Here is a 23415-nt window from a genome sequence, read left to right as displayed (position 1 = left end):
ACCTGTATGTGCTTATTCGCACGGCGATTGCACGAGCCAAGTAAAAGAAGCACATAATAAAACTCGTGGCTTGTATACAAGGTAAATCCCTTGCTCCTCCTGAAGACATTTCTTGAGGCCAACCATGCCAAAGTATCTGAACGTCTGCTGCAGATTCCAAAAAGTATCTGCTCCTGTCGTCATATTTCTCAAGGCAGGCGGGATTAAATCCCAGGCACCTGAACAGAGGTGCCTCCTGCTACAAGTTTGACAAATATGATTAGCATTGTTCCCCGCTTCCATTCTGTACTTATTACTCTTTTTAAATCTTTGTCGCCATTTCATGTACGAAATTAACGATCTTGTCCGGAGGGGTCCTGATAGGTACCTCCTTGCAAGCTCTCAGTCAGGTAATAATGCTGTTACTCCCTTCTGTTCTTGTTGATTAGTTCATCGGCGTTATCTGCAAAAAGAAGAAGAGAGGAAACAGTCTACTTTGGATCCAACATACTGAGAAAGCCATACACAAGTAGGGAAAAAAACAAAAACACAAGACCAAGATTAGGCATGCTACTAACTGTACCTCTGCTCATTGTGGCAAATGTTCAGACTGACAAATGAATGGCTAGCTCTTTATGTATGTATATACAACTGTTACATGCTTCTAATTAATTCCATGCCAAGTTTAAAATAAATGCATAATCAGTTCCTAAGCAGCTGAGAGATTTCCTTGGAATAAAATGGCAATCATAAATAATTCATCTAGACTAGTTTCAGTTCATGCAGTCTATTTTCATTCGAGAGCTCAAAAAACACATTCAAGAATCAGGAATCATCAGACATACAGAAACAACGCTGGTTGAGCTGACTTAAACAGGGTAGTAACAAAGCCAAAACAATCAACAGAGCAGACATCAATCAACCACACCAAGAGGGCTTGTTTTTGGTGTTCGTTCAGAAGTTTTGGCAGACAAATATCATGCATGTCCTTGAAGCTGCATCTCTATAAAATTGTTGTTACCACTATCAGTAAAAAATCTAGTATACCGATTTCATTCACCTGCACGCTGCTATTTGTACAAGATTGCTTACTCCAAATTTATTTTGTTGACACTGATACAATCTCTTCTGATTAACAGAAACAGAGCTCTACCGAATTAATTAGCTACAGCAAACATACATAAAAGGAACTTGCTCAAAGGCGGTGTTTTACCAAAGTACTGAATGAATAAGGTCAATTAACATTTTAGTATACTAGCAGGTTCACAATCTGCACTCGGATTTAGGACAATCATAATAACTCACTGTTATGGAAAGAAAGACCGATTACAGTATAATTTATCCCCATGGGATTAATGATTAATCAGTACGTTTAGCAGGCATTTTTTCTGAACTGGAAATCATGCAGGCAGGAGCGTAAGCACCAGCAAATCGAGCGGCATTATTCAAGCAGAATCCAAAGTACACAGACAAATACTTCAGCCGACAGAAGAGACAATTCTTGGAGTAAACAAGGCCGGTTTGAAGGTAAAAAAAAATTACTGCCCATCTGTGTCTGCTAAGGGCTCTGAGAACAAAGGAACATAGCGTACAAACTGTTGTATATTTTCTTTCTCAAGATTAAGGATACATCCAACTTTCTGATGTTGCATATCGTACACTACCAAGTTTAAGAATTGGATGGCATGATTGAAGCAGATTCAGAGGTACACAAACAGGTAGTTCAGCCGACAGAAGAGCCAATTCTTGGAGGAAACACAGGTGCGGTTCGAAGGTAAAACTAGTGCTCATCAACATCTGCTAAGGATTCTTGGAACAGAGGAACATAGGGTAGAAACTTTTTTATACTATCTTTCTCAAGATTAAGGATACATCCAACTTTCTGATGCCGCATATCATACGCTACCAAGGTATCACCTCCAGATGAAACCAGGAAAATCGTGTCGCAATCCGGATGAATCTCAACCACCCCATACTTCTTCCCAGTCATGCTCATAAGCTTATTGGTGTTGGCGGTATGCTTCAGGACTAACTCTTTACTGTCACGATCCTTGAGGCACCAGAGTGTTATCTCAGAAACTAGGCTTTCATTGTTATCATCGAAGGGAACGACAGAATGTATAGAATAGTGTAAGCACCCCTGTGACAATCCAATTGCACCAATTCTTGGACTGTACGGCACGCGGATAGTCTTCCACACTTTCCCCTCCATGTCCACCCCCAGCAGCACATGCTCATACTTGCCGTTGCCGATCAGGTTGCCAACCACGTACATCATACCGCAAAGGAAGACAAACTTACTAAAGAAGCAGAGCGTCACTTTGTCAACCATCCCACGATCCCTGTGACTCCAAGCTCCTGTCCGCGACGAGTAGATGTTCACTGATGTGATGTAAGATCCCAGAAAGATCTGCTCGAATTGAAGAACGTAGAAATGGGATGAGACCGCAGGATCAAAAGCCAGACCTGCGGTACAGCTATATCTGTTTTCTGGCACCTGCGGTGAAGGGGGCAGCTCCACCCACCTCCCGGTGACGGGATTGCACACAACAAAACGGAAATCTTCCTCTGCCCAATTCCAGTTTGCCAACTTGTTGTTGCTGCTGCCGCGGTAGAGAAGGAGGCCATTGCAGGCGTCCACCTGGGCCATGTCCTTGTAGTACTTGTTAGGCTGCAGGCGGCAAGGGAGGGAAGGGTTGAACGGGGCTGCGCCGCCGGAGCCGCTGGCGAAGTGGTGGCGATGCCCGCTGTTGTCGGTGGTAAAGTAGAGGAAGCCAGCGAGGGTCTGCGGGAGCTTCTTGCGGTTGGCGGGGTCGGCGATGAGGTCGCGCCAGAGTAGGGAGACGCACTTGAAGCGGTGGACGGATCTAGCGGGAGGCGAGAAAGGATCTCCAGGATGAGGTCGTCCGACACGAAGATGAAGCCGATGGGGCAGGAGATAGGTCCAATGACGGAGAAGGTGATAGCTCCACTGATGGAGAAACCGGTGGAGAAGCCGGTGGAGAAATAATAAAGTCCGGCGAGGTATACATATGAAGTTCGACAATCACTTGTAATATGTGAAAAATATTGGAGATAGCTCTATATTGTATACATATACATTCATTTGACGGATGTTTCTCCCTCTTAGACCTCCACATCGAGCAAAGCTACGAAACAAGGCCCGACTAAAAAGTTGGATGCACGGACGCATTACACCTTTGAGGTGATAATGCCTACGGGCGAACCCAAGCTTCCTAAGAATGCTGCTGACACATTCAAGAAGCAATGCGGAGTTCTCGTTAGGGATCACGTCCCGATCAGCGTTCGGGAGTGGAACAAGCGCAAAGGGCAGCCGATAGTGACTATGTCGCCGAAAGGTACAAAGATAATCTTTGGAATGATCTCATGTCACATTTCAACCTGCGAGAATGTGAGAATGAAGACGCCGCAAAAAAACCGAGGGCCAAAGTCAAGCAGTGGACTCTAAAGAAGATGTCCGAACTGTTCCGTAGTTGGAAGAAAAGCTATGGAAAAATTATCGAAAGACAAAGAAAGTGCCAGTATTCGAGGGGTATCTAGCCAAGCAGGCGAATCACTGGAAGACATTTGAAGAGTACAAGGAGTTAGAAGATGGCAAGGCATTATCAAAAAAACAAGAAAAATGCCGACAAGAAAAAATATCACCACAAGCTGGGGCCAGGGGGCTATGAGACTGCCATCCCAAAGTGGATAAGAAAGAGCAAGATCTGCTAGCTAAAGGCATCATACTTGAACCACTCCGTGATGAGTGGGAATTGAGAGCAAGAAATTGGTTCCTTGCGCATGGTGGTTCGTACGACGAAGAAACAGGGGACCTCATCTGTAGTGACGGTCTTAGGATATCTAGGGAGAATTGGAAAAAGATAGTGAAAGAAATTAAGGAGGGAAAAAGACAGTTCACTGCAGATAGAGAGCAAGATTTGCTCACACTGGTCCTCGGCAATGACGAACATGGAGGACGAACGCGAGGCTTCGGTCCTTCTTACCCGTGGTGGCTTGGGTTTGCCAGAGACCAAGACACTTACAGAAGCCGAGCGAGAGCAAAGAAGCGACAACAGAATGAGGAGAATGACAAGTTCAACTAGTTGCTTGCCAGGATTAACGAGCAACAGAAGCAGATTGATGAGCTTAGAGGAGTAGCGCTCCAGGAAGATCCTGCACTCGATATTACCGGCGCCCCATCTAAGCGGAAAAGCAGCGTGGCTGAATCTGAGGCCCCGCCCGACGATGCACGAAGAATGATAGAGGGCGGTCCCGGCTACCCCGTGGATGGAATCAAGGAGTCAACATCATGTGAACTCCTTAAGAAATTCAAGAATATATCCATGAAGGTTGCCGTCGGACAAGCTTTACCTTCTGGCCCTGATGCACGCTGGCATGGCCGTGAGATTCCAGCTGGCTTTGCTAAAGTCGAGGTGGATGAAATCATGGCGGGGTTTCACGATATGGAGCTCGACATAGCTGGACCCGAAGATGAGAGGACACTCGGAGAAGTACTGGGTGGAGTCATCCTATGGGACAAGAACTACATCAAGCTTCCAGGCTCGGCCCCAAGGACAACACCACCTCCGAGTCGTCGCAGGTCACCTACACCTCCATCACCTCCAAGCTCTCCGCATGACAACGGCCAGCACAACACGAGTCCATCTCGATCACCGCCGCCGGACTTGGGTCGTCCGTCTCCGCCGCCGCCCGCTCCGGATACTAAGCGGAAGCGTGCCAGCAAGAACGCTCCGTCGATGATTTCTAAGCGACGGAGCTCCCCAAAGCGCAAACTGTCGCCCCTCCCAAAGGTACCTCATGATAATCTTCCTATCAGACCTTATGATCGTACCGCCGAGGAAAACGCCAGGATAGCAAAGGAACATCATGATGCGCAGATGAAAAAGAAGGAACCCGAGCCCCGCCCGGTATACACCGAGAAGCAAATAGCATTTGCAAAATACTTCACGACCCTTCCATCACAGTATGACTTACACCATAAGCCTGATGACTATACACGCACATTGCAGAAGAAAGGGAAAAAGAGCAGATCACGTGCAAGTGCAAGTGGGAGCAAATCAAGTTCAACTACAAGCAAAAAAAGATCAGATGTTCCTCAGCTTGGACAACAGGCCAAACAGTCGATCCCACCCCTCAGGGTGTTACCCGAGAATGTTCCCCTCTGGTGCAGGGGCAAGATTTGGAATTAGCAAAGAAGTGGGCGGATGAATGGGGTATCTCGGTTGAAGACGTTCTGGCTTCCCAAGACGACAGGTTACCCAAGGTTGTGGTAGCCCCTAAGCCACAATTTGTCATGGGAGCGCCTTTGGTCAGCAAAGATGATCTCCCAACAAATATGCGTTACTTGCATACATGGTACTTAAGTGAATCAAAGAATGAGAGAACGATGATCGTGGCGAGTGTCCCACGGGAGTACTACGGCCGCCCGGAAGAAATCCATATCGACTTTGATGAACTCTTCCAGATGTACAATGCCGACGCCATCGACAAATCGCTTATGAGTTGCTATTGTCTGTAAGTTTTTTAATTCATTGTCTACATATAACTTGTTTAGTTAGTTCAATTCATTGTCTACATATAACTTGTACTCTATTATGCAGAATGAAGATTCTATAATGTAAAAGTAGGAACATCCTAAATATTGGGTTTATTGACCCAGATAAAATACATATAGCGACGCTAACTGATAAACCCAAGGAGACGGAGGAAAACCTTCTAAGGTTTCTAACAGATCAAAATTTCGGTGACCACATACTGTTTCCATACAACTTCAGGTGAGGGTCTTTACTCTGTTGTGTCCATTCACTTATAAGTGTAATTGATAAGTTACTGACACACATATATATATACATGTGCAGCTTCCATTGGATTCCGTTGGACATTCAAATTGATAAGGGAAGAGTTGATGCCTTCGACCCATTATCGAGACCCTTGGAACAGTTCCAAAGCCTGCAGGACATGCTCCAAGGGTAATTTCAATCATTCTTGCGCTCTATCGTTCTCTTTCGATGATTTTCTGATATATCAATTAATGAAAAACTTAGCAAATCATTTTCCTTGTCGGGCAGGGTTTGGAAGCGGTTCAAGTGCGTGACTCCCGGTATCGAGCATGAGAAGCTGACCTTTAGAGCGGCTCAAGTAAGTAGTAGTATGATATACTTCTATTTTCAATACATTTATGATGCTAGATTATTATTTTGATTATATATATATTCTATTCTCGTAAAGTGCGACCAGCAGCCACGGGGGACGCATCTATGCGGATACTATGTTCGCGAGACCATTCGCACGTTTACCTCTGAGCACAAGGATCACAGATACGACGTAATCAATGAACATTACACCTCTATTTTTACCCGTCATTCATTGTTATCATGATTGATATTCATATTCATCTCCTCTTCTTATGTAGTACACGACCATGAGGGAGAAGGTCCTACCACAGCAACGCGCGATTGCTGTTGCAGAGGAGCTTGCGACCTTTCTGAGGACGGAAGCTATAGATGACAAATGACGATTTAGTGTAGCTAGGGGTCATTACTCATGTTGGTCCATGTAATCGAATAGACGGGCTCTAGTCCCGATAATTCAGATCTCCATATAATTGTATATATATGCTCGCCTGTAAGATAAGTTAATCTTATATATATATATATACACACATAAACATGTATATTTAGAATTATATGAAAACTAATTCCCAAACACCAAACGAGGCATCACGTTAATCTCCCGAACAACTAAACCCTAAAACCCTAAAATCGTAAAATAAACAAAATGTGCAGAAACTCTTTAGTCCCGGTCCATGTTAAGACCCGGGACTAAAGGGCCTGCCCCTGAGGGCGCTCCGAGGCGTCCACGTGGAGCACCTTTGGTCCCGGCTTGGAACAGGGCCGGGACTAGTCCCGGTTGGTGAACCGGGACTAAAGCTCTTTACGGGCCGGGACTATAGGCCCTGTCCCCACTAGTGTGCGTTGGCAGGGTCTTGAACTCAAGACCTTCTGACTCTGAAGCCATATTGAATAAATGCTCTAGCCAGCTGCTTCAAAAGTCCGGACTGATGGAGGGAGACGAGCAATATATTTCAACACATTTAACTATTTGTGCAGTTGGATTTTGAAGTTTATAGGGGATGTTAGAAATACCATGGCTGTTGAAGATGTTGCTTTAATTCAGACTATATGGGGATCTATAGATGCTGCCGTATTTAGAATATCTTTCCTATGGGTCATACTACTATGTGTTTTTAATTGTCATATTGATTATTGTCGTTGGCTGGTTTGCTGAAACGAGACCTACAAAACAAACATCGTTTGGGCTCACTGTTTCTGTCTTCGATAGAAACCGATGTTTTCCATCCAAGAAGCTGATGGGGGCATTGGTGTGCATCGGTTGGCAGATCCATGATGGATGATGTTGTTTAGTCTGGAGTGCCCATGGTTGCAAGTTTGGGTCAATCTTTCTCAGGAGTCGGAATATGACATAGGTTGGCATTTGATGTTTTGAGTCGCTGCTTCTTGGTAGGGCAATTAGTCTGTCTATGCATCTTGCATTAGAGGCATCAGGGAGGGACGAAGCTACATCATTCTCTCGTCGTGATCCATTGCTGGTCATACAAATAGCTTTCTTCTCTCGTCGTGATCCATTGCTGGTCATACAAATAGGTTTTTTTCTGCTTTAACAATGACTAAGACTACTGCACCTAATTACATCAAGTACGTTCATATCTCCCCTAATAATAAAGCGCGCAGCGTTTCTGTCGTTCGTCGGTGGTCATTTTACAGAAAAGCGCTTGCAGTTTCAGTTAATTAACCCGCAGTCCAACCTTAAGTCAGAACGAACCGTTTTCTGTCGTTTTGCAGAAAAGTCCTCACAATTTTAGATAATCAACCCGCGGTCCATATTTTAGTCAGAGCCAAACCGTTTTTTTGCATTTTACAGAAAACTCCCTGATGTTTCACGTAATCAACCCGCCGTCTCTATTTAAGTCAGCCGAAACGTTTTTTTGTTTTAACAAAAAAAAAACCTGACTTTTCAGTTAATCAATCCATATTTTATGTAAAACAAACTTATCCATATCTTTTAAACCGTAACTCCGATTTTAACATGTTATATATGAAATTTGATTTAAAAAATGTGTAGAATCTAAATAGGATGTTATTTTTAGCTGTTGAATACTTCTTAAATATTATTTTTGGTGCAAACTTAATGTGTAGTGCACGGTCTTTTTTTTCTCTCTTTCCGACGACCATACGAATCGCAATAAATATCCATTAAATTAAAACCAAATTGAGAGAAAAGAAAACATCGTTAACCACACATGCACACCTTTGAAAAATCTCGTGGGGAGAAACAACATATTTCTCATCTTATTCCGACTGATTGTATATTCAAACGCGTTTTCGTTGTGTGAGCACTGATGCCATCGTCGACAACACAAATGTGATGCCATGTGAAAATATATCACGTTCAAAGCGTGTGTTATTTTCTCTTCCGTTGCAATGCACGGGCTTTTTTGCTAGTAAAGATAAAGAAGAGAACAAAGCATCTGACTTATTTGATTTCTCGATGGAGTAACCTCCACGACATCTTCTCGACATGGTAGCGGCACAATGGATGTCAAGGATGGGCTGGCGCGGCGGCAGGACAACATAGAGCGGCGAGGTGGCGGTAGTTGGGTGACGACGGTGGCGGATCTTGCTGCGTGCATGCAGCAGCGGCCATGGCCGATCCCGTCACGGCTAAGGCGGCGGCGACCAAGAGATGGAGGCTCCTCTCGGACCTCGACGATGGCGACTCCTCTCGGATCTCGACGTTGGAGAAGGGCTCGGATATAGCGGCCAAGGTGTCCTTCACGATCCACATCGGAAACAGATGGGGGGGGGGGCTCGTTTGCTGATTGGACATGCATGAGGATTTTAATTAATGTAATTTCGGTGATGTACGGAAATATTAATTAATGTGATTGAACTACTTATTGTAAGATTAATTAATTTAGAATTGGTCTTTAAATTACCCATGATTGATTCTTTCACATAAAAACATTATTATATAATTTTCACCCGCATGGAATGTTCTGATTCATTTAATTTTTTTTCGTTCTGTGAGAGATGAGGTGAAAATAAACCACTGGGAGGGGATGGTGGGAGGACAGACAAAAAAACAATCGGACGAAAAAAAGGAGTGTACCAAGAAAAACGTGTACCGGCCTAAGAACTCCCTAATTAGGAATAGAGATTTGAGAGAGTTGAGCTGTTGTTTGGGGATAACACCTTGTACAATTAGTCCTCAAACTTATTTATTTGTGAGGCCAACTACCGGGCCTGTTGCGACTCGACCAGGTCGCATGCCAACCAACCCATCAGTAGTGCCACATGATAGAGTTTTATAGTAATCATACAACCAAAACCATTTATTAAGAAAAGGACATAGATTGTCAATAGGTTCAATCAAACCAATCAACTCAGTCTAGTCATACGGACCTTCTACAACAACATGTTGTTGACGTTGGATTGCTTTGTACTACCAAAAAATAAGTGATACTTATTCAGATTGCTTGCATTTGGTTTCAAACATTAATCGAGGCGTTAGATGTATAATCGCTATGCATTTGCACCATTCATGCGCCATTTACATTTTTAGCCGGCCCTGTATAACACTTTTCTCTAGTTTTCGGCGCCAGCCCAAAATACAATGGTCTAGCTTCTCAGAAATTCATTGAGGCACACATATACCCATTCATGCAGGCAACTTGATTGCCTCCCGAGCTGCAAAGTCGTTGGACCTCCACAAAGTTTAAACAAGTCTTAAATTATTGTTTCTCAAACTTACGATTTTGTCACTTGTAGGTTCTCAAATTTATAATTTTGTCTGTCGGTCGAACTAAGTTGTAAATCTCCAAGTTAAAATTTATGATTTTATTGGTCGCAGATTTTGAAACCTAGAATTTTTTGGGTGCTCCTACTAATTTCAAAAGTGAGAACTTCATGAAATTTTAAAATTCATCAAAATGTATTTAAAATGAATCTTACTTGAAAGCCCTCATCCCTAGAAACACGAATATAAAAACCAAACTTAATTTAGAGTTTTGTTCAAAATATATAGAAGATTGAAAATCGAAGCCAAAAAGAAAAGGGGTTGGTTGCATGCCCCGCCCCAGCGTGCTATAAATAGTTTCATGTAGATTCTCTCTATTCTAAAATTCAAAGTGATACAATATAATTTGATATGCTCAATCTCTCTCTCTCTCTCTCTCCCTCTCTTTCTCTCTCTTACATAAACACAAACCTCATATGCCACAAATTCGATGCAGTAGTATCTTGACGACATAACATCTTTTGCACATGATCGTGTCCATACCTACTGTAGATGAGCAGTCTGTCTCAAGCACCAGAAGCAAATGTATAGTCTCTTTCTCTCTCATTTCCATGGCTATAGATAAGGCAGATGAGCAGTCCATCTCTAATATCACGCACAAGACAGAAGCAAAAAAGGCTTGCTTCTTGGACTTAGCTGTTGTTATTTGTTTTTTGTAATTGGACTAACCTGGCACAGTCCTTCATTAAATTTTGTTGTTTCTGTTTGTATGAAATTTTCCCTCTTCCAAGTGGCGTTGTATACTTCTCAGAAACAAAGTACTCAATCCGAGTTGTTTATAAGTCGAAGACGGATTTTTTAGTCTCTGATTTGATCATTCAAAAATATACAATATGTCCCAAATTTTATATGATTAGGAACTACACTTGATAATGAATCTAATGATATATTTTTATACAATATGGCGGCCTGGGAGCAAGGGTTACGGCTTTCTCTACATGCGCCGAGCCGTTAACGTTGGTACAATCCGAAGATGGTGATCGATCGAGGTATGCATATCAGGTTAATGAGATCAGACAAATTCTGGTTAAAGAAAGGAACATTAGTCTAGCTAAGATTAGTAGGCATGTAAATATGGATAGTCATACCCTTGCTTGTATGGGTCGATTTGCAACAACACACAACGTGTTTGCTCGAAAACTCCCCTATGAAGATATCTAGAATTGTTGATTCTGAATGTACTCATCGTATTTGATTAATGAAATGTTCCTTTCCCGCAAAAAAAGAAAACAACAACGTTTTTCTAGTTTGAATAAAGACCTTAAAACCATGCCTTTTCCTTGAGCTATGGTTTCCTCCCGCCTGTACGATTTCTTGAATCTCCGTTCACATGATAGACCACACTAAAAAACAAACACACGCGCATAAAAAGAATTAGCCATGCATTTTTAGCATGGTCTTTTATTTATGGCACAGCAAGATATGCTTTAGCAAAACTGTTTTTTACTCCTCCTTTTCACCATGATTACATTCTTTACCCGACCATTTTATATATACACGTCCAAACCAATAGCAGACTTGGCCAAACACGCCATGGGAGTCAAAGTCCTTTTTCTATACAAACTAAGCTTAATTAGCCTAGACTAGTACCATCTGGATTCTAACCAGAACCTACACCGTACCAATCCAAATTGCACCTAGCTTAGAGCATTTTTTAACACGGACCCTTAAAAATAGCCCCGCGCAGACGTAGTTGTCCGGACCGAGTTTACAATCCAAGGCAGGACCCATCATTCAGTGAATGCGTACAATTGTCCGTATCCCACAAAATAGGCGATATTTGCGAACGTCCGGACCGGCACAACATACACGTCCGACACCCGGTCCAACCCCACAACCCTCTTCGTACAGCAAAACCCTCGTCGTGCGAAGTGATTGTCACATGAGATTAATATCAATCAGAATGACGCAACCGGACGAGGGGCTGTGCCGCTTCAATGCTGACACGGAGATCGAGAAGCCTATTGAAGTTGATTTCCGGCCCGTTTACATGGTTGCGCCTATTTAAGCACCGCTTTAAGTTGAGATATATTTTTGCCTGAATCAAAGTACCATGTGGTCAAATAAAGTACTATATGGTCAAATGTGCTGAGATGAAATTTATGTTAGTTGATGAATTATTTAATTTAAACTTTTCACAAAACAATGCAACGACATTACATTGTTGCATGCCTAAGGCTGAAATATGCTATCACCAAGCACCCACTATGGAAAATAACCATGCAATCCACAATACAACACATTCATCACAAAATTCATTCAGCTAATTCATTCAAAAAATGCATTCGGAAAAACCGGTTGCATGCAGTTCATTCATAAGTCATAAACACCATGATTCATATCACGGGCGTTTGTAGGGTTCATAGCTTTAGGTAGACTTAACTTAGCTATATAACTTTTTTAAAAACTAACAACAGAAGAAAAGCAAACTAATTCAATGGATGTACTTAGCGTATACTGTTAGAAAACAATGATACAACATAGCAACGAAAAACCGACTTGCTACTTAATCTTGATTAATTCTTCTATTCTCGCATACAAAGATGAACATCAACATACAATTCATGAGACAATCCCAACCATCGGTTGTAGCATTAGTTAGTGAATTGATAGATTATTTCCTAGAATGTACATGCTTAGATCTTTGACCACTAGTTTGAAAGCACTGGTCAAACCTTTTGGTTATTTCAAACTAAATATTATACCGCCAGGCTTAATAAATTCAAATTCCCGAGAATACACGTGATCACCGTAAATTGCACTAGCATTATATGATAACGAAGGTCTTCACTTTTTTAATTATGTATAGACCATAAGCAATTTTAAAAGTAGATTATATGAATACATACAACTTAACAACATATATCAAAAGAAAAAGAGAATAATGCTCTGTTGAATGTTGGTTGTGGGTGGGGGTAGGATTCACTGTTTTTTGACACGCAACTGCAATGCAACAAATATTATTGAGTAAGACTGAATATATCTGGGTAGTTGATGTTGCCTATTTCTATGAATCGACAGGAAAAAAAAATCTCTAGTTAATTTGAAGGTAATAGGACTATAAGTAACCTTGACAATGATGCATCACCTTCCACAACAAAGAGTGTGAAGTTTGCTATCCATCTAATACGGCCAAAAGAAGCATATGTCATGGGACATGAGAGGGCTGAGGCAGGATGGTCCCCTCTGCTCATGCTCTTCATCATCGTCATGGGACGTGTTGCCAGTGATGTTTGCCAAAGCGGAGGATATTGGCTTGTTTGTTCCTCTCGAGCGCTAAGGCATTAGGCACCGTCTCTTGTCAGATTAAGCCGTTCATTAGCAAGGGTGCTTTGGGACACATCGAGGTAGAGGTGCAACCTTACCAAAAGTTTTGCATCACCAATCTGTTGTGGCGCGGCAGATTTCCTTGCCTTCACCTTAGTTTTCGGATGCCCCATGAAGGAATTCCTCATGGGCTCTTTCGGGCTGCCGTTTCCGACTTGACCCATTTCCAAGACTGATTTTTAGCCTCTCATAGATCGAATTGCAGGCTATATGCCTTCCTGGTTCCACATATGCCTTGTCATTAGGCATTATATACTCCTATCATATGTCATGCACGGTGCAACACGTCATCGCTGTCAGCGCTGCCTGCAACCGGTAACCACCTGATTTATTCTTCATGGGGCAGGCAGCGATGACGTGTTGCACCGTGCATGACATATGATAGGAGTATATGACCGGATATGTAGTACTGTGCAGTAGTCAAACACCGGATTTGTTTTCTTTCTATGCTTTGTAAAAGTGAAGTTTGGGATGATGAGCACTTAATTGTATGTATTTCGAGTGGTTTTTAATATATATATGAAAATGCGTTGTACTTATCATGATGTCTAGCTAGACATGCATACTTATCATGATGCAAAAAAAGAAAAAAAAAAGACATGCATAATTATCCATTTAATAAATCAGTGCATGGACCCGGCATTATCTTCTTAGCTGCACGTACCTTTAGCAAAAAATCAAGGCCTCCACTTGGTAATTACCCTGTCAACGTGAAGTGTGTTACCAGGTTTCTCCCGACGCTTGGCCTCTACCCGGTGGACATGGTGCTACTCTCGGAACACGTGGAGGAAAGACAATTAGGGGGTAATTACACCTCGTAGTACTAAAAATATGTCATATATATATATATATATATAGTTTTTCCCCTGACAAATAATTTTCCATTCAAGTATATATTATTTATTTCTGAAAGAAAAATTTACAGCAAATTGTTTGTAGAAAAAAAAACTGTCAACGGTTGAATGAGTGCAACAGTATATATAGTTATTCTTTTGAAATAATTAAAATTAGTTGAATATATTATTTGTTCGACCTTCGTGACCCATTGGGCTAGCTACGCCATTGCCCAAAGGCTGATACCACACTCTGTTCAACATAAGATGTCACATGTGCGCATGTTATCTGCTGACTTAGGCATATAAGAATTCGACAAAGTGACTAGTGTAACTAATTCATCCTTGCGTACCCGGTCACATGTAAGCCAACCCATCAGTACCACATTGATACAATCATGTACTCCATGCGCCCTCATATAATTATTTTCTCTAGTTTGGTCACATGCCCAGAATAGACATTCGTGTAGCTTCTCTCTATTGTAAAATTAGTGTATCCTCAGCTAGAGGTGGACATTGGACATGTTCAACGGTCTATTATAGCTGCGTCGTATGCGTATGAAAAGATGGATTTATACCTTAAAAACGCAAATTCAATATGATACACTAGAATTTGATATGCTCAATCTTTTTTCTCTGTCTAACACGTCATATGCGATAAATTTGACACATGGTATTACTGACGTCGTATCATCTTTTTCACACGATCATGTCAACATCTATGGTAGACGAGCAGTCTGTCTCTAGCATCACAAGCAAATGTGTAGTCTCTTTCTCCCTCATTTTCATGGCTATAGCTATGGCAGACGAGCAGTTTGTCTCTAGCAGCATGCACAAGTCAAAAAGGCGTATGCATCATTGACTGAGATGCCATTTTTTTAATGAGAAGTTTGTCTCTAGCAGCGTGCTCATCATATCATTTTCAAAGCCATTGAAGCCCATAGTAGCCTAATCGAAAGCCCACGAGTGTGAAGCAGAATCCTTAATTAGATTTTCAGGGTATCCGTCTCCGTGAAGTTTCCCCCCTCCACTGGTATTGTATGCTTCCACTCGTAACATCGAATGACCCTCATTTGCGTGCCAGACTAATGATCCAGACGGAGGGGTACCTCTAATGAGGTAAGATGCTACAAAAGAATACATAAGGCTTATATTGACTTTGCATTTCTATAGATAATGAACTAAATTATCGATCATTAAATATACAAATAATTAAGCTACAATGTTGCTAATTAATGAGCGTTGCCTCCATTCATTCCAAGTGTAGAACCAGCCACCATTCTTCCCCAAGCTCATTGTCGCATAGGGTCTGGGATGCCATCTTTTCCATTGAGGCCCACTTCCCTGAAATCGTCACCATCCACATGTCTTCACTGAGCCCGACATCATCCTCGGCTAAGGAGGTACTCCTCCTCTGCGGTAGCCGCCATGCAGTGACTAGGGTGTGACAACTGTCTTCCCTGATCCCGCTGTCAAACATTCCTACACCATCTTCCTCCTCCGTGACAACTGACATGTAGCCATGCACCATTCCATGAGCCAGACCTGGTTCCGTGTCCATCATTCCCCTTTGTGAAATAGTGTCCCTCCTCTTCAACCTTCCTCCATCCTTCGCTCCTTGAGCCAGTTATCCGCGAACATGTCATCCTCCTCCATGACCTCGCCTTCCTATTTCTCGTCCAGCTGTTGTCCGCCACTTCCCAACCTGGTTATCTCTAACGTTGTTTTCCGCCCCTCCGGCGTGGCATATATCCTCACCAACCCCCACTCCTTGAGTTTGCCATCCTCGAGCTTGCACTAATAGATGACTATGAATTCAATTAAAATTCATATTTAGATTTCCATCAAAATTTATAGCTAATCTCAACAAAATGAAAATAATATTTACCTAAAGCCTAGGAGCGACACTCGGCAAATACACACAATGCTAATGGTCACAAAATTTTGCCGAGTCTCTACCGGGAAACACTCGGTAAAGACGGACGTTCTGTCACCCCATCATGAACCACGGCGAAAAGGGACACATGTTGAGTTGTTTGCCGTCTATCGGGATCTTTACCGAGTGCCCTGGGGTTGACACTTGGTTAAGATCAGCTTTACCGAGTGTTTTGCTTCTTACTCGTTATAGGGATCAATCTTTACCGAGTATGCAAAATATTACACTCGGTAAAATTGTAGAACTTGGTAAAGATGTGGATTCCGATAGTGACTTATCTATTGTCCTCGGAAGAAATGTAATCATCATCTCCCAACAGCTCTTCTCCCCGTCCCCCGGGCCAACACCTCTCCTCATAGCCCTATAAATAAGATGGCAATCCACCTTTTGCAAGCACCAAGCAGAAAGAACGTTAGACACAAAGCCATATGACAGCCATGATGTCAATCCTCTCCTTGTTCCTTTTGGTGAGTTGCATACAGACCTCTTGATCCTTGGGAATTCATCATCCATGCATGTCTACATATGCTAGCTAGTATTTCAGGCATCAAAATTATTTTGAATACACATATGTTTATCTCACAAGTCATGCTATTGCGTATACCTACAAAAGAGGTCCAATTTTTTCGAGAATACAAAAGAGGTCGGTTGTATATCGCATGAATGCAAAATTCCTTTCCTTTTCAATGAAACACTAGGCAGAAGTACTTCTAGTTCATGAATTGTAAGGAAAGCCACGCACACATTCTTTTAGACCCTGTAATAAACAAGAAAATTGACATGCGAAACTCTGCATGTACATGAAAGTAAGCTTTAGTTTTATTATGCATGTCTCGTGATGATGATATTGGTTATATACAGGTAACGACTGTTTGGGGAGGTCCTCGCGCAAATTTGACGAATGTTGAAGGGATAGTAGTCTCAAATTCGGCAGCTGAACTTACTGAGTATTGGCAAACAACTGTTCCCAACTCTCCCATGCCACTTGCCATACTTGAACTCCTTGACACATCTACTGGTCTCTCTCTCTCCCTCTCTCTCTCTCTCTCTCTCTCTTTCTCTCTCTCTCTCACACACACGCGCGCGCGCACACACACACACACACAAACACACACACACAAACGCGAGCGCGCGCGCACACACACACACACACACGAAGGTTCAAACAATAGTATATCGGGGTTGAAGCGGTTTGGCTTGAACATATGAGATGTCAGATATCAGGTTATATGTTGGACGATATGTAGACATACTCGAGAAAAAATATATAGATTTTTTAATACTCTTTTGAAAAAAAATGTCTTTTTATTTGAACCAAAATGTATGACGTGACTGCTCTATCATAAAAAAATATAGATTCCGAGTTTATGAACTAGTTGATTAAGAAACTATTAGCACAGATACGCAAAATGTTCACTCTATGATTAAAAATAATACATTGTATTCGTGCTTCTACTGAACATTATCCACGAGTTTGGCAATATGATGACGTTATAGTCTAGATGGATGGCTTCGGATTTGCTTTCTTTCTTGTTGTAGCAAGAAGAAAACGTATCAAGCAAACAAGGTGGCAAGTAGATGATAAAAATCGTAGAGAGTCACAAGACTCAACACGTTTTTTTTACATCCAGCCTGAAAACAAGGTTTAAAAACCCCGTGGGAAACTGTTCAAGAAGAAAACATAGTGCACATGGAGAGCATTTGCTGTTTTACAAATAGAACATACTAATCATTTTACAAGGAGACTTGACCAAACAAAGTATCTAAAATGGTAATTTGAAAAAGGGTATATAGTTAACTTACACAGTTTTGTACATCTTTACAGGCCATGATGATCACATGGGCAAACAAGACACCGACAACAATCGCACACCAAATAAATGGACCAACGAGAAATACGTTGGGGCATCCCTTCTTAACTCACGAAGATATGGTCTACACCCTAACATTGATGGAAAGGCTAGAACCAAAAGTGGCAACCAGAAGAATCAGATGTGGTTTTATGGATGGAGCCCACAAAAAGCCAACAACAAGAAGACCACGGAAGGTTTGGCAAGGGAGCCGGTCAAACAAATGAACGACAAGAAGAATCAAATGTGGTTTTATGGATGGGGCCCGGAAAAAGTCAACAACGAGAAGACCACGAAAGGTTTGGCAAGGGAGCCGGTCAAACAAATGAACCACAAGGAGAACCAAATGTGGTTTTATGGATGGAGCCCGCAGAAAGCCAACAATGAGAAGACCACGGAAGTTTTGGCAAGGGAGCCGGTAAAACAAATGAACGACAAGAAGAATCAAATGTGGTTTTATGAATGGGGCCCGGAAAAAGTCAACAACGAGAAGACCACGAAAGGTTTGGCAAGGGAGCCGGTCAAACAAATGAACGGCAAGGAGAACCAAATGTGGTTTTATGGATGGAGCCCGCAGAAAGTTGACAATGAGAAGACCACGGAAGTTTTGGCAAGGGAGCCGGTCAAACAAATGAACAACAAAAAGAATCAAATGTGGTTTTATGGATGGGGTCCGGTACAAATCAGCAACGACGACGGTGCACGTGAGTCGGCCGTGCGGGGTATGTTCCTCCGTTCCCAAATTAAATAGCTAGCATCGAGTTATTATATTCATACATCATGCATGCATAAAATAAAGAATATGTAAAATATGTATTCTGGAACAAGTGAAGATGCGTGTGCATGAACCCGAAATTTAAAAATTCATAGTGAATCAAGCTCCAATAACTATATATCTTGGTTCCTCATTTGGCAGAAGATGATGGTCACCAAGGAGAGAGCCACATCCATGGAGAATCTAGTGTGTCAAACATCATCTTCTTTGAAGAGTCCCTTAAACCAGGATCCACGATCGCACCCTACATCCAACCATCAGCTACATCGGGCGCTCCCTTGCTGCAACGTGACGTTGCCAACACCATACCCATGTCCACGGGGAACTTGACCGACATCCTGGCGATGTTCGCACCGGTGTCGCACGCCATGGCCAAGGACGTATGGATGATGCTGGATCTGTGCGAGCGCCCGAGCCTAGTCAAGGGCGAGAAGAAGACGTGCGCTAACTCCGTGGAGTCAATGGTAGAGTTCGCCGCGTACGTGCTCACCGGAGGCAACACACGTGGCCTCCGGGCTTTCTCGTCCCCCGACGTGCCAGCAGAGGGTGTGACGTCGGGCAGGAAGTATAAGGTGGTGGCGGCGCGGAGGGCCACGGAGTCTAGCGAGACCATGACATGCCACGGGATGAGCTTCCCCTTCGTGTTGTTCATGTGCCACGCGGTGAACCCTACCAGGACGTACGAGGTGACGCTGGAGAGCGAGGACCTCACGTCGACCATGGTTTCGCTTGCCGTGTGCCACCTTGACACGTCGGAGTTCGACCCCAAGAAGATGCCTGGGCACGCCAAGCCAGGGGACGCTCCGGCTTGCCACTTCATCCCCAGGGACAGCGTCCTCTGGGCTCCGGTTGCGCCCGCCGCCTCCGCCGCTGCTTAACTACGTATATCTGTGAAAAAATAACTACGTAGGGCGCATGCATGCATGCATGGCTCCTGCCTTTGTTTACGCGCGTGGACTTGGTTTGTGTGTACGTATGTTTGCTAGCTGCTGTTGTTGTATGTACGCCGGGGGCCTACGCTCTTTGCAATGTATATATGGCATTGCCATATACAGTATGTATTTTACAAATAAAATCCGTGGAGCATGTACTCCCCATTTCTCTTCAGTGTGTAATTTTACTTTATGATCATAGCCGGGAACCTATGTATTATCTACCGTCTTTGGGCGCCGTCGCAACAACGTCCTTTGCTCCAACGCCAGCATGGAGGTTGGGAGGTAGTCGAGGAAAGGATGCGGATGCTGCTCGGCATCGGTGGCATCTAGAAGGAAGGCAGTGTGTCATGTGATTGGTTCGTGGCTCGTGGCTAGCAGGCGCTTTGGGCGTGGCCACGACGAGGTCGTTGCGCGCCCACGCTCGCACTCCCCGTGCCGTCCTAATGGTCATCAGGGCGGCCGGCCGGACAACGGAGGTGATACCATGATGGTGCCGCTGCATCGGCGTCAGAGAACCCGGCGACGCCTGATCCTAGTGTGCTTTGCCGGTTCCTGGGCTCCATGACCTCCACTTCCCTCATTGGGAAGTGAGTATCATGGAAAGCGATACTATTAGATTGTTAGTGTGGACAACAATATGCTTGTGAAGTTGTATGTTACATTCCTCATTGTTTTTCTAGTCCAATAATATATGTTATTTATGTACCTATATCGTTTTAATCACTTAAACAAGACGTCTCATGTAATCAACACATTCCACACTTGAGCTAACCACATTGTCTTTCATTTAACCACATTAATATTCAAGCTATCCCTATTTCATTTTCTTGAATTCCTGCTCCAGCCAGTTGCTTTAAAAGTCCAAACTGAAGGAGGAAGGCGGGCAATATGTTTCTAAACTCTCGCTCACTTCTAGGCTATTTTAGTCCTTGGACGTGGGATCGATCTAAGTTGTAGAATCATTTTATTTTAATACTGCGTTGGCAGAGTGTTGAACTCAAGATGTCTTGACCCGGATACCATGTTCAATTCATGCTCCAGCCAATTGCTTCAAAAGTTTGAACTGATAGAGAGGGGCGGGCAATATATTTCAACAATGCCCCTCACGTCTAGGCTATTTTAGTCCTTAGAACTGGGATCGATGTAGGACACAAAATCGTTTAATTTTAGTATTGCTTTGGCAGGGTCTTGAACTCAAGACCTTCTGACTCTGAAGCCATATTGAATAAATGCTCTAGCCAGCTGCTTCAAAAGTCCGGACTGATGGAGGGAGACGAGCAATATATTTCAACACATTTAATTGTTTGTGCAGTTGGATTTTGAAGTTTATAGGGGATGTTAGAAATACCATGGCTGTTGAAGATGTTGCTTTAATTCGGACTATATGGGAATCTATAGATGCTGCCGTATTTAGAATATCTTTCCTATGGGTCATACTACTATGTGTTTTTAATTGTCATATTGATTATTGTCGTTGGCTGGTTTGCTGAAACGAGACCTACAAAACAAACATCGTTTGGGCTCACTGTTTCTGTCTTCGATAGAAACCGATGTTTTCCATCCAAGAAGCTGATGGGGGCATTGGTGTGCATCGGTTGGCAGATCCATGATGGATGATGTTGTTTAGTCTGGAGTGCCCATGGTTGCAAGTTTGGGTCAATCTTTCTCAGGAGTCGGAATATGACATAGGTTGGCATTTGATGTTTTGAGTCGCTGCTTCTTGGTAGGGCAATTAGTCTGTCTATGCATCTTGCATTAGAGGCATCAGGGAGGGACGAAGCTACATCATTCTCTCGTCGTGATCCATTGCTGGTCATACAAATAGCTTTCTTCTCTCGTCGTGATCCATTGCTGGTCATACAAATAGGTTTTTTTCTGCTTTGACAATGACTAAGACTACTGCACCTAATTACACCGTAACATCAAGTACGTTCATATAAAGATAAAGAAGAGAACAAAGCATCTGACTTATTTGATTTCTCGATGGACTAACCTCCACGACATCTAGTTGTTGTTAGCGCTCTTGTCTACCTGTCTGTACACTGCAGTGTCACCATGGGACTTCCTAAGCTCCACAACATGCAGAGAGGGGCCAAGCTCAAACACGTGCGACAAGAAAAGAAAAAGAAAAACAGCACCACAGATGTTGGCAGTTGATATGGTATCCATTGGTTACCCTTCCCACACGTTTCATCGAAGAAATGTTCAGCTCGCCGAATCATACCTCGGCACAGACTAAGAATGGTGTGGGGTTGTTCGGTCCATTGCAGTTGCCCGTTATTTTGAGCTGAAATATAAGTATATAACACGGCACATCATTTTCAGTTCCTTCAAAAGCTGTACTCAATCATGTGATGCTGAAAAACATTTACAATGAGAAGCTTCTGCTCCCCTTGCTATGCGCTCTCTGAACATGGAACCCCGACTGTGTCGCGGACACTTCAATCTTGTCGAACAAATCCTTCGGTGGTTGTGCTGACGTGAACCTGATCTTTCTCTGGGACACTCCCTGCAACAAATTCAGCTGGATCAGATGAGTTGTTGTATAACGCCTCAGTGGCAGCATTCAGTGATTATCTTGATCTAAGAATATGAAGTGTTTATCTTCAGAAGATATGCATATGATTTTTCTTCCCAGCTTTGCAGACCAAATCACTCTGAATACAGAAAGGGAGGAATTGGAAAATGTTTGTGCATACCTCTTCCTCAAATAAACCTGAAAGATCGAGGGAGGATGCCATTCCGATCAGCTGAAAAGCGTTCATCTGATGAGTGCTCTTGTCGCCGGGTGCTTCACTAATTTGCTTCAGGATAGAAAAATAGAAACCAAAATTCACCAATCAGTGACTACAGATACGGAACATATGATTCCTATATTAGATCATAAATTGGTCTTAGGCGTCATATAGTTTGTGTCATCTTGTCTTGTCATACCTGTTTGATAGGTAGAATTGCACCAAGCCGTACATCTTCATCATCGTCATCATATGGAGCGACAGGAATATAGTCCTTCTGAAACCATTCGTGTATTTTGATCTCTGCCATGCTAATCCTCTTCCTCGGATTTGGTTCAAGAATCCTCCGAAGAAGGTTTTGTGCACTGGGAGAAAGCCACTCCGGGATCTGAGTGTCACCCTTGAAAATCTACACGCAACCAAATAATAGTAGTGTCATTGGAATGGCTTCAGATAACTATCATAACAGAACAGAACACTAAATTTCACTTATTTTCCCTTTTTATGAATATCTACCTTCTGATAAAGAACAACCATATTCCGGTCATCAAACGGAAGGTGTCCTACGAGCATTATATAAAGAATTACTCCACAAGACCAGATATCCGACAATGATCCATCGTAACCTCTGATCTGCAGAACCTGAATATATTTGGCACAGAATTAGCAAATACACTGCAAAATAGACAATTGGTCTGAAGGTGGCCAGTCTTTTACCTCAGGAGCAATATAGTTGGGGCTACCACAGGTTGTATGCAGCACTCCATCATTCTGAAAGGTTGCAGATCTTAAATTCAATGAAATGGAAATATCCTCGCCGTCGCTGGAGCCCTTCGCCTTGGGCTTCTTCTTCTGCAGCGTCTTGGATATTATTTTCCGCAGCGATCTCTTCGCTTTCCTCTTCGGGGTGGCCGGATCTTCGCCGCCGGAGACGAGCTCGCGCCTCTCGGATGGCCGAGCGGAGGGGACGTGCTTCCGCTGTCGGAATCCGAGCAGCTAGATGACCGGGGCGCCTCTTCCACCTGCCGAATCGGCGAGACGGGGGCTCGGCCGCGCGAATCCGTAAGCTCCTCCGGGCCAGAGCGTTGTCGACACGCGGACTCGATCCAGAGCAGCGACGCGCCGAGCGGGGGCGGGCGGCTGCG

The 23415-nt window shown here is 43.2% G+C and overlaps 1 protein-coding gene and 1 pseudogene across 1 annotated transcript; one reads left to right on the top strand and one right to left on the bottom strand.

Moving 5' to 3' along the window:
- Positions 1-1759: 1759 nt before the first annotated feature.
- LOC123407940 lies at positions 1760-2906 on the bottom strand (annotated as a pseudogene).
- A 14908-nt stretch (positions 2907-17814) lies between these two features.
- Positions 17815-19539, top strand: LOC123407939 (BURP domain-containing protein 9-like). The gene is made up of 2 exons (XM_045101189.1): positions 17815-18547; positions 18733-19539. The coding sequence occupies exons 1-2, from the start codon at positions 17815-17817 to the stop codon at positions 19476-19478; spliced, it is 1479 nt and encodes a 492-aa protein (XP_044957124.1). The 3' UTR covers positions 19479-19539.
- The last annotated feature ends 3876 nt before the right edge of the window (positions 19540-23415 follow it).

The sequence above is a fragment of the Hordeum vulgare genome, chromosome 7H, assembly GCF_904849725.1.
Source record: "Hordeum vulgare subsp. vulgare chromosome 7H, MorexV3_pseudomolecules_assembly, whole genome shotgun sequence".
Classification (NCBI taxonomy): domain Eukaryota; kingdom Viridiplantae; phylum Streptophyta; class Magnoliopsida; order Poales; family Poaceae; genus Hordeum; species Hordeum vulgare.
This window is presented reverse-complemented; position numbering and strand designations above follow the sequence as displayed.

Bases quoted from the DNA above. Each gene is read 5' to 3' on its own strand.
- LOC123407939 (XM_045101189.1), top strand. From the start codon at position 17,815: ATGGGCAAACAAGACACCGACAACAATCGCACACCAAATAAATGGACC. The intron at 18,548-18,732 runs GTATGTTCCTCC...TCTTGGTTCCTC, and splicing joins ACGTGAGTCGGCCGTGCGGG to ATTTGGCAGAAGATGATGGT.